We start from the raw sequence: 12,468 nt of genomic DNA, 5'->3' as shown, positions 1-12,468 counted from the left end.
TTTGTTTTTCATGCTGGGACTGTCTTTCTGTGTAGCACTTTGATAGGACTGTCAGAAAACTTAAACTGTAGAAGCTGACGGAAGTATTTAGTGGATGACTAAATGTTGATGGAACTTTGATCGTTTCATGTAGGATCTTCGAAATTACCAGTATACATTGCATAACATCGATCAGCTGTTGATTCATATGGAAATGGGAAAAAGCTGTATAAAAATACCTCGAAAAAAGTACAGTGATGTAAGTGTACTTGTGCTATCCAGATCTAAAGACATTTGAACAGAGGAGTTCCTGAGACTGGAATTTGTTTGTTTGTTTGTTTTGAGTCAGGATATCTAATTCATAACAACATGTTTTTATATTTTTAAAATTTGTTAACAGAGAATTTGTTTGACTCAGTTTTTCATCCTTTTAAAAATTGCTTTATCTATTGAGGAGATTTTACCTCCTGCCAGCCTGCCTGCCTGCCTGCCTGCCTGCCTGCCTGCCTGCCTGCCTGTCTGCCTGTCTGCCCATCTTTGTTAAATTCCCAAGGAGTTGTTTAGACTAAAGCTTGGTAATTATGAAGTTAATAATAATACTTCTAGACTAGACATAAATGTTTCTTAACAAATGTGTTTTCCCCCCTCAGGTAATGAAGGTAATAAATTCTTCTAACGAGCATGTCATCAGCATTGGAGCTAGTTTTAGTACAGAAGCAGACTCTCATCTGGTCTGTGTACAGAGTGATGGAGTTTATCAGACACAGGCCAACAGTGCCACTGGCCAGCCAAGAAAAGGTAAATCATGATGCCCTCATAAGAGGCCCTCCAAAGAGAAACAGACACCCATTATCTATTTGCTGAATTAATGATGGATGGTATGCTTAGCATTTCAGCTTGCATAAATAGTAGATAAAGAATTGCCTCTATTTTGTGTTTTTATTTCTGACTACATTATATGTAAAGATTTAGAAGTCTGTTCTTTTTGGCACCTTTAGTGTATCCCATTGTGTGAGAATCTTCTTTTCAGTAGTTTCTCTCTGGAATAAGATGTGTTTAGTTTCTGCTCAGCTTCTTTTGCTTGGGAGGCCACAGGGTGGACAGGTGTGAAGAAACTGGGGATGGAGAAATGATGAAGATTGTGGAGTGAGCAGCCTCTTGGACATTAGCCTCAGGTCTGGCTGCTGCCATCCCCAGATTGTGAGGAACAGCCTGAGAAATGGGAAGCTGAGTGAAAGCTAGGCAGTTCATAACATTACCACATCATTACAGGTTAACCTTAGAACAACCTGGTGTTCTCACTGGTAATCATTTTGTCTCCAGTTGTAAAGGTAATGTTGTATCCCATCTGTAATACATTTTGGAAAGCAGTGAAAAGTGGGTGCTGGAGCGATGGCTCAGTACTTAAGAGTTGGTTTGTTTTGCTCCTGCAGAGGCCTGACTTTGGTTGCCCTCTTCTGGACTCAGAGGCTACCTGCAAAACAAACACACACCTTTGCAAAATAAGGCCACTGTTGATATTTTCATGTATTTTCTTGTTTATTAATATGTAGGTTGCATATATAGTTTTAGACTTGATTTTATACTTTTATATTTTGTCTCTTACCATTAACTGACATTTTTGTGATTAAAATTTAAAAGTTCTGTGTGTGTGTTTGTGCATGTGTGCATATGTACCTGTGGAGATCAGAGTTATATAGATGTTTTCAACTCTTTTGCCAGCTTGGATTTTTAGCTAGGTTCTAACTGAGCCTGAGCCTACCAGTTCCCTAGGTTTATTAACTAATAAGCCCCCAGGATCCCCCTGCTTCTACCTCTGCTGGGTTTTAACTGTGACCACTACATTTAATCTTTTACAAGAGTGCTGGGATTCTGAACTCAAATCTTCATTCCTGTATAGCAGGCACTTTACTGACCAAGCCATCTTCACAGCCTGTAAGTTTATGGAGTTTTAAGCATTTATTGTTTTTTTTTAAATAGGACATATTTACATTGTGGTAAGACTATTTGTATTTATGCTGTGGAGAAAAAAAGTATCCCCATAACCATTGAGGCACCCTGTTAAAGGGTAACAAACCAGTTTACTGTTTGTGCATCTCTCCAGAGACTGTATAATATACACATCAGGCAAGGGCATGCATGTACATACTCAAGATGCATCTTACAGATAACTTGTAGTACTTGTTCCATTATGCACCTTGCTTTGTTCTTTTAACACCTCTTAGAGGCTTAGAGGTTATTCTATATCAGTGAAGAACTTTAACTCTGTAACTTTCCACTTGGCAATTATTTATCATTTAACTCTCTCATTGTCATAGTTGGTTACCATTCCTCAGCTACTTACAAAAATGCTTATGACTAACCTTGTATACATGCATGTTATGTTTCTAGGGGGAAATTACTGTCAAACGTTATATCTGTGTTTTCCCTTTCTAATTTTCATTTGTGTGTGGTGTTTATTTGGGTATGCAAGCATGCTTCCACATGTCTGTAGGTATACGTGTGTAGGTGTATGTAGAAGAAGTTAGTACTGGTTCTTTCTCCCAGCCCATGTTCCCAGGAATAAGACTCAGACTCAAATGCCATGGCCATATAGCTGGACTCTTTTCTGACTAGATATAATTTAAAATATCCCAATTTATTTTAAACTACATTCTGCCACATGGCTGGTTACCTGTGCTCAGAGTTCATGCATTTGTCTTCTCACATCTTCCCAGGGAATCTCCTCTACCTGGCTCTATCCCAGAATTCTTTCTGCTTCCCAGATGTTCCACTTCCCATTTCCTGCCTAAGCCATTGCTTTTTAATTGACAGGTGATGGATTCATACAATGCCCAAGATATTCTTTCTACAGGTGTGCATGTGGAGACCTCTTGGGAGGCAGGATGTTGTAGTTAGAGTTTATTGCTATGGAGAGATACCATGGCTTCTACAATTCATTCATTCTCATTCTCTCTCTCTCTCTCTCTCTCTCTCTCTCTCTCTCTCTCTCTTATTCTCATTCTCACTCTCTCTCTCTCTCTCTCTCTCTCTCTCTCTCTCTCTCTTTCTCTCTCTCTCTCTCTCTCTCCCCTCCCTCCCTTCATCCCTTTTTCCCCAAGATTTATTTATTTTATGTATATGAGTATACTGTCACTCTCTTAGACATGCCAGAAGAGGGCACTGGACCCCATTATAGATGGTTGTGAGCCACCATGTGGTTGCTGGGAATTGAACTCAGGACTTATGGAAAAGCAGTCTTAAGCAGACATGGTGCTAGAGAAGAAGCTGAGAGTTGTACATGATGCACATGTAGCCAGCAGAAGGTGACTGCAGCGCTAGGCCTAGCTAGAAGACCTCAGAGCCCAGCCCCCTAGTGACTTTGTTTTCACTAAAGCCGTATTTACTCCAATAACACCACACCTCCTAATAGTACCACTTCCTATGGGCCAAGCATTCACACACGTGAGTTTGGGGGCCATTCCTATTCAAACCACCACACAGGGTCTGCCAGTAAAACCCAGAGTCTGTTGATGTGGCTGGTCTTGCTAGTTGTCTTGATCTGAGGAGCCTATCTCTGCCTCCAAAGGCTAGAACCCAGGCAGGCCATCACACCCACCCAGCATTTACACGGGTTCTGGATCTTAACTCAGGTCTTGATGCTTACATAGGAAAGTACTTTAACCACTCTTCTCACAGAGATTTATGCATTTTATGTTTACCTGCAGTGAATTTGATTCATGACACCCTCATTAACAAAAGCACAAACTTTTTTTTTAATGTAATCATTAAAAAAAAAAAAAAGAGGAAAGGAAAGGAAAAAAGAAGTGTGAATCAGTTGTTTTAAAGATGGTATAACAAAGTCTGCAGGAGACTCATAATATGTCTAACGTGGGCTCCACGGGAATTTTGGGTTTAAATCTTGACATGACAAATCATAAAGGCCTAAATAGGCTAAAATGTGTGTGATTTTGAGTATTGTGGTAGTTTTATTGTTCCTCTGGGACAGAGGGCAAGCTACAGGTTTTCCTGGTTACTGACTGGAGGATATGCTGATTTGGGGAAAAGGTTTTGTCTTTGTGTTTTTGGAAAAGGTGATTAAGGTATTCACACCTTCCAGAGTTGTATGGATCAGATTTGATAGAGGGAAGCTCCCCTCCCCCCCAAGGACAAGATTCCAGAGAATCAAACAAAAAGTTTATCTTGATGATTGTAAAACATCTGTCATTTGAAATACTATTTTATCCAATATTGTAATTTTGTTTTAATTTTTATTGTATTTTAATGTGTTATGAGAATAACATTTATCAAATGTTTGAAATGCAGAAACTCCACATTTTGAGTAATAAATACAGTAGAGGATGAGCAGATTAAAATATAATTTATAAGCCAGGCGTGGTGACGCACACCTTTAATCCCAGCACTCGGGAGGGAGAAGCAGGCGGATTTCTGAGTTCGAGACCAGCCTGGTCTACAAAGTGAGTTCCAGGACAGCCTGGGCTATACAGAGAAACCCTGTCTCGAAAAACCAAAAATAAAAAGAAATAAATAAAATATAACTTATTATTTGTTATCAGTGACAGGTGCAAATTTTGTGGTGTTCAATGGTGCTCTGAAAACATCTTCAGGATTTCTTGCCAAATCCAGCATAGTCGAAGGTATGAGCTTCATATTTGATTGTTTTAATATAAAGTTATTTTTAATGTAAAGTTATTTTTTCTTTACCTTTAATAAATATATTTGTGGGGCTAGAGAGATAGCTCAGCAGTTAAGAGCACTGGCTGCTCTTCCAGAGATCCTGAGTTCAATTCCCAGCAACCACATGGTGGCTCACAACCATCTGTAACAGGATCTGATGCCCTTTTCTGGTATGCAGGTGTATGTGCAGATACTCATACATTAATTAAAAAAAAAAAAAAAGGAAAAAAAGAAAAAGAACTAAATCTGTCAGGTGTGGTAGGACCTGGGAAGCAGAGTGAGTGGATTTCTATGAGTTTGAGGCTAGCCTGGTCTATATAGTGAAACCTCATCTCAAAACAAAACAAAGAATATATTTGATGCTTACAAAAGAACAGTGTAAGTTGTTAAAAACAGTACCACAACTTATGTGAAATGATTTCTTAGCCTAGGGCCTGACAGTGCTGGATTACTTCACCTTCTTTCTCCTCTACTCAAGAGTTAGCTACTAGACTGACTACTGTGTGTATTATTTTCTAACATTATAGCATATTTACAGAATGTGCTACATCATTATGCTTATTAAGAATGATAATTTATTTACAAATGCACTTTATCTTTCTAGTTTGTGCATATTTTGTAACCTTAGCTTGTTCAATTTCAGTGCCTTTAAATATTTTGTTACTGTGATAATTTGTTCATCTGACCATTAACTTCTAGATTGTTGTTTATGGCAAACAGTAGTGCTAATATATATCTATGATTGGAATTCCTAAGCCAATTAGATTGGTAAATATTGAGTTTCACAGACTATGTCTAAGTGATTTTTGCAAAGTGATTTTACCAATCCTCTAACTGCTTTGTAGTTTATATGTTACATATTGTAGATTCTCCTTCATATTTATAGTAATAGATAGTAATTGTTGACATTTGTATATAGGGTATTTTGATAATTTGGAACATCTTTAGAATGTATAGTGATCAAGTCAGGGTAGCTACCATTTTCTTTATTATTATTATTATTATTATTATTATTATTATTATTATTATTATTATCATTTTCTTTATGTACATTTCAAATGCTATCCCGAAAGTTCCCTATACCCCCCGCCCCTGATCCCCTACCCACCCACTCCCACTACTTGGCCCAGGCCTTCCCTTGTGCTGGGTCATATAAAGTTTGCAAGACCAAGGGGCCTCTCTTCCCAGTGATGGCCGATTAGGCCATCATCTGCTACATATGCAGCTAGAGACTCGAGCTCAGGGGGTACTGGTTACTTCATATTGTTGTTCCACCTACAGGGTTGCAACCCCCTTCAGTTCCTTGGGTACTTTCTCTAGCTCCTTCATTGGGGACCCTGTGTTCCATCCAATAGCTGGCTGTGAGTATCCACTTCTGTGTTTGCCAGGCACTGGCATAGCCTCACAAGAGGCTGCAATATCAGGGTCCCTTCAGCAGAATCTTGCTGGCATGAGCATTAGTATTTAGGTTTGGTGGCTTAGCTACCATTTTCATCTACTTAAATCCTTGTTCTTTCTTTGTGTTAACTAACTTGAGATTCTTCTGCAAGCTCTTTATAACATATAAATTGTGAATTTTAGTTGCCTTTCTAAATGCACAGCATTCTTGGTATGCGCTTGTGTTATGGTAACTATCATCTAATTTCTTTTTCTGTCCTGTTTTCTACCCTTCCTAACTTGCAGGAGCCACTATTTTATTTTCTTGTGTTAAAGTAACTCTTTTATTATAGTATCCACATGTGTATGAACATCTACATGTGATGTTTTTCCTTCTGTGATTGTGCACTTAACCTAATGTCTGACCTCTAGTTCTATCCACGTTGCTGTAAATGACAGGATTTCGTTTTTTTTTTTTTTTCTGGCTGAATAATATTCCATTATTTTTCTATACCATGTTTTTTATTCATCTGTTTAAACACCTCAGTTGATTTAACATTGTGGCTATTCAGAATAGTGCTAAATAAGAGGATGTGGAAGTATCTCTCACTCTCTTTTTTTCTATATTTTTGTTGGTTCTTTTGGAGGAGAACATCTGAGGGCATTCAGACAGCGTCTTGCTATCTTAGGCTAGCATGGGCTCACTGTGTAGCTGGCCAAGCTCACATCCTCAGCTCTCCTGCCTGTGCTTTCTGAGTGTTGAGGTAATAGACCTCTGCCACCATGTCCAGCTTAACTATGATTAATTATTTAATTTCATTTGAGGTACATCCAGTAGGTGACTAGTTGGATCATAAATTATTTCTAACTTTGGCTTATTGAGCAACTCATGTGCTATTTTCCATAATTGCGTTACTGTCAACAGTGTATAATAGTCTCTTTCTCTGGTTGGAAATGGAGCTCAGTGCTTGAGCACTAGCTGGGCATAGGCCGAAGCCCTGGCCAATTCCAAGCGTTCGGTTTATTTTTTGTGGGTTTTTATTATTATCATTATTATAGCCATTCTGACCTGGATGAAGAAATATGATGGTTTTATTTGCATTTCATTGTAGTGATGCTAAATATTTCTTACACATTTCTAGAACTTCTTTAGAAAAGTGTCATCAGATCATTTGTGAATTTTTTAACCAGCTTTTGATTTTGTGCAACAAAGTTTCGGTTTGTAGTCCAGGCTAGACTCAAATTTGCTATCCCCACATCTGCCTCCAGAATGCTGGGGGCAATGCCCTCAGTGCTGGAAATGGTCTCTCTTGAAATGCATGTTTTAGTCTGCAGTCTTCTTTCCTCTGTTATTCAGGAGAGGCTTAATTTGATGATTTGTTAGCTAAGCTTTGGGTTGTCTTTTTACATGTATATTCTTTCTTGATGCATTGAGTACTGGGATTCTAGGCAGGAGCCACACCCAGCAGGGCTTTCAGTTCTTACAAGATACACAGAGAGAAAGTCCTATTCATGCATACGTTTTAAATAATTTCCCTGTGTTTTCTTCTAGTAGGTTCACATTTTCAGGTCTTACCTTTGGGCTTTGGTTTATTTTGAGGAGATTTTGTACATGGCGAGAGATGGGGACCTAGTGTGAATGGGTAATCATTTTATAGCACCATTTATTGAGACTTTGTTTTTCTACAGAGAATGTTTTGGTACCTTTGTTAATAATCGGGTGGCTTAAGTGGGTGATTTATCCTGAGGTTTTCTGTTCTGCTCTGGGGTGTGTGTGTGTGTGTATGTGTGTGTGTGTATGTGTATGTATTTAATGCTCTTGGGGATTTTATAGCTTTGCAGTATGTGTGGGGTGGTGAGTTATTAAGACACCCCAGTCTCTCTCCTCCTCTCAGATAGATCACTTTAGCTCCTCCAGGTCTTCTGTGCTCTCCCGAGAGTTTTAGGGTTGGGAACTTGTTTCCCTTGTCCTTGTGAAAATGACATTGGTATCTAGATGGAGAGTATTTTGAGTCTGTAATTGTTCTGGGTAGCATCGATGCTTTGACCATTTCAATCCTTTTAATTCATCAACATGGCCATGTTTATACTTGCTTGTGTCTTCAAGTCTTTCATACGTATTTTGTCATTTTTACTGTAGAAATCATCTAATTTTTTCATTAAGTTTATTCCTTTTTGTTATTGTTGTAAGAGGAATTGCTGTCTTAATTTCCTTGTCAGCAAGCTTGTTGTGTATATAAACATGCTCCCTATTTTTTTTTTAATCTTGATTTTGTGTTCAGTTTTAACATATTTTTGCCAGATTCATACTGTTTGTAAATAGGAACAGTCTGACTTCCCTCTTGCCTGTTTGGATACCAGACTTAGTGTCTGGTAACTACGCTAGTGTTCTAAGAGCAGTGAGAAAGGAGGGTCTCCACTCTCCCCTTTCTCTGTGGTGTTTGATGTGGGTTTGTCCCATACTGCCTTTTTTTGTTTTAAGGCATGTTCCTTCTAAACCTTCCAAACCTAATTTATTGAGATTTTTTTCATAAATGGATGTTGAATTTTATCCAGTGTTTTCTTCTGAAAGATGATTAATCCATGGCTTTTGTCCATCAGTTGGTGTGCTGTTTATTGATTTACATATGCCTAATCATGTTTGCATCCCTAGGATAAATCCTACTTAATCATGGGACATGATATTTTTGTTGTACTGTAACTAAAAAGCTTTAACTTACTGTCTTTATTTGTGTAACCCTAAAATAATTCTTTTTTAAAATTTTTAAAATTTTTTTATTATTATTATTTTCTTTATTTACATTTCAAATGCTATCCCGAAAGTTCCCTATACCCCCACCCCTACCCCTGCTCCCTACTCACCCACTCCCACTACTTAGCCCAGGCCTTCCCTTGTGCTGGGTCATATAAAGTTTGCAAGACCAAGGGGCCTCTCTTCCCAGTGATGGCCGATTAGGCCATCTTTTGCTACATATGCAGCTAGAGACACAAGCTCAGGGGGTAACTTTATGAAAGTTTTATTTTCCTAGTGAAAAAAAGTCATTTAAATGATTAACAAAGGATATTTAAAACTTGTATCTTGAAACAAAAAATATTTTAATAATAAATTCTGTTACTTGGCACATATTCTGAAGTTTGGCAAACTCCATGTGAAGCATAACTCTCATTTCTAGATGGCTTAATGGTACAAATAACTCCAGAGACCATGGAGGGCTTACGGCTGGCTCTACGAGAGCAAAAGGACTTTAAAATTCAGTGTGGAAAAGTTGATGCAGTAGACCTGAGAGAATATGTGGACATCTGTTGGGTGGATTCAGAAGATAGGAAGAACAAAGGGTAAGAATTTCTTTCTTTCTTTCTTTCTTTTTTTTTTTTTTTTTTTTTTTTTTTTTTTTGGTTTTTCGAGGCAGGGTTTCTCTATATAGCCCTGGCTGTCCTGGAACTCACTTTGTAGACCAGGCTGGCCTCGAACTCAGAAATCCGCCTGCCTCTGCCTCTGCCTCTGCCTCCCAAGGCCTCCCAAGTGCTGGGATTAAAAGCGTGCGCCACCACGCCCGGCAAGAATTTCTTATTTGATGGGGGGGGGGGGGGGTGATAAAAACATCCCTTTAATACAGTGATATAGTTTATAAATGCATATAGAATTATGACATTAACTTTAATGTTTCTGTTCCAATTATTGCAGTATGGTTTTTTCAAACATGTAACTAATCAGACTCCTAAGTTTTCTTCAGCAGGAAGCTATAATGAACCATCAACTTGGGGGAGGGTCTGATTTTGAAACATTAATCAGGTAGCTTTGTCCAGGGCTAAGGAAAGGCAAAACACCTTTTGTGATATATGGCACACATTTTTGTCAAGTAAATAACTGTTTCCTTTTGATTATTGAATTCTGTTAATTCCCTATAATATAAGTGAGACCTAATGATGTACTCAGTAGAAGTCTTACCAATATCACTGTTGCTCCTTCTGTTCAGTTACCCATAATCTCTCAGTTTTAGAGATGGATTGAGGGTCTAGAAGAAAGAAGAAGGAAACAATTCCAAAATAGATTTTTGATGTAAGATCTTGCCATGTAGCTCAGGCTGGACATGAACTCAGTGTGGCCTTAAACTTGAAATCCTCCTGAGTGCTAGTGTTAAAGGCCTGTGCCAACCATGCCCAGGTTATGTAGTGCTGGAGATCAAACTCAAAGCCGTCTGTATAGTAGTCTACACCCTGTCAAATCAGTGGCATGTGCCACCCCAGAAAATAGTTTTTTTTAATTTGTGAGATACTTTTCTGTTAAGAAACTGAAGTATATTAAAGCTAGGCCTGAATTGGACATATGAAAAAGGAAATATAATTTACTGGATAAAAAGATTATAACACAATCAAGGAATCATGATAAGTGATTATACACATTTGAGATATTTGTAGCTACTTTAAATGCAAAACTTTGACTTTATTATTTCATTTCCCAAATTCAATAATTAATTTCATAGAAAACACCATGATCCTAACTGTATTGTATTCTGCTTTATTATATATACAGTGTTATCAGTTCAGTAGATGGGATGTCAGTGGAAGGATTTCCAAGTGAAAAAATAAAACTGGAAACAGATTTTGAAACCGAAGACAAGACTGTGAAATGCACTGAGGTATAGAAAAAGGTCTCTTCATGTACTGGGTGTGGATAGTGTGTGTGTGTGTGTGTGTGTGTGTGTGTGTGTGTGAGAGAGAGAGAGAGAGAGAGAGAGAGAGAGGGGGGGGGTGTATGTGATGTTTATACTTGAAAAGATTGCATATTCAGCCTATGACTATGACTACTTAGGTGTAGTTTATTATACCTTTCACTTTCCATGCTGAAATGGATCCCCACCCAGAATCCTCACATCCCAGATTTGTATTTGGATATATTTATTTCAAGCTCTCAACATGATAGGACTTCCTGACAGCTAATAGTTACTGACTTTTTTTTTGGGGGGGGGCGGTTTGTTGAGACAGGGTGTTTCTTTGTAGTTTGGAACTCTCTTTGTAGATCAGGCTGGCCTCAAACTCACAGAGATCCACCTGCTTCTGCCTTTCAGGTACTGGGATCAAAGATATGCACCACCACACCTGGCTAAATTGACTTTTTTTTTAAAGATTTATTTATTTTTATGTTTAAGAGTACACTGTAGCTGTCTTCAAACACACCATAAGAGGGCATCAGATCCTATTACAGATGGTTGTGAGCCACCATGTGGTTGCTGGGAATTGGACCTCTGGAAGAGCAGTCAGTGCTCTTAACCACTGAGCCATCTCTCCAGCCCCTAAATTGGCATTTTTATATTGTTATTTTACTATACAAGACTTTATTGACACCAGCTTATAATCAGCGCTCATGTGGGAAACCATTTTGGCACATTCTCTGTTTTTGAAATAAGACACTGTGAAGGCACTGAGCATAGCCTCCCAGCCTGGAGTCCTGTGTCCTCTCTGCAGTCAGATGGCCAGATCTTTCATCGTCCTGTGCTTTCATATGTGTAGAATGACATAGCAACTACAGAGCATTGTTTCTCTGTCTGATCGGATTCCAGACAGACATTCTTATAATGTTGGCTCTGAAATGAATTAACAGGATTTCATTGACACAAGTCGACTTTGGGCAAAAATAGTTGGACCACTCCTATAATCTGTAATCTCTGATTTAAAATTTTTTATCATACATAGTCAGGCTGTCGATACAGAATGCTCTGAACTGATGGTTTCAAAGAGCTAACGTTGGAATTTTATTAAAGTTGAATTGAAAGCAGTAGTTGCCTTTTTTATTTTAATTCAGTTTATTTGTGGCTTCTAATCACAATCATGATTTCTTTCCAAATTTGACTGATTTTCAGGTGTTCTACTTCCTAAAGGACCAAGATATATCTAGTTTATCAAGTAGTTACCAGTTTGCAAAGGAGATCGCCATGGCTTGTAGTGCTGCCCTCTGCCCTCACCTGAGAACTCTAAAGAGTAACAGAATGAACAAAATTGGACTCAGAGTGTCCATTGACACTGATATGGTAAGACATATCTTTGTGATATATTTTTGAGATTTATATTGATATAAATATATTTGTATGTAGGGAGTGTGTGCCATGGTGCATATGTGAAGTAAAAAACAAAAACTCACAGGAGTCAGTTTTCTTCTCCTTTCATTGAGTTCTAGGGACTCAGCTCAGATTGTCCAGCTTGTCCACTGAGCCATCTTGCTTCTCCTGAAATGGAGATTTTTATCTAACCCTTTGAGGAAAGGGAGCCTCCTGCTGTATTTCTCTTTTGTTTTTGTGGTGCTAACAATGGAACCCACGACCTTAGTGCTAGACAAGCACTCAACCACTGAGCTGCACTTCCATCCCCAAGCCAGAATTGCTGCACACATTTATTACCTCTGTTAATCTCTAACTGAAGCCAGGCTTTTCTGTAAAA

General features: G+C 38.4%; 1 protein-coding gene across 3 annotated transcripts in view; it reads left to right on the top strand.

Moving 5' to 3' along the window:
- The window catches only part of Zfyve16 (zinc finger FYVE-type containing 16), a 42,974-nt gene that overhangs the window by 25,952 nt on the left and 4,554 nt on the right, over positions 1-12,468 (top strand). For all 3 annotated transcript variants that reach the window (XM_029544003.1, XM_029544002.1, XM_021208600.1), the window contains 6 exons: positions 134-238; positions 630-777; positions 4,536-4,616; positions 9,207-9,369; positions 10,568-10,673; positions 11,895-12,062. In XM_029544003.1, coding sequence (XP_029399863.1) covers positions 134-238; positions 630-777; positions 4,536-4,616; positions 9,207-9,369; positions 10,568-10,673; positions 11,895-12,062 — 771 coding nt within the window. The remainder of the gene's footprint in view (positions 1-133; positions 239-629; positions 778-4,535; positions 4,617-9,206; positions 9,370-10,567; positions 10,674-11,894; positions 12,063-12,468) is intronic.

This window comes from Mus pahari, chromosome 11, assembly GCF_900095145.1.
Source record: "Mus pahari chromosome 11, PAHARI_EIJ_v1.1, whole genome shotgun sequence".
In the NCBI taxonomy this organism is placed as follows: domain Eukaryota; kingdom Metazoa; phylum Chordata; class Mammalia; order Rodentia; family Muridae; genus Mus; species Mus pahari.
Note: the sequence above shows the minus strand (reverse complement) of the source record. Positions and strands in the feature narration are given on the sequence as shown.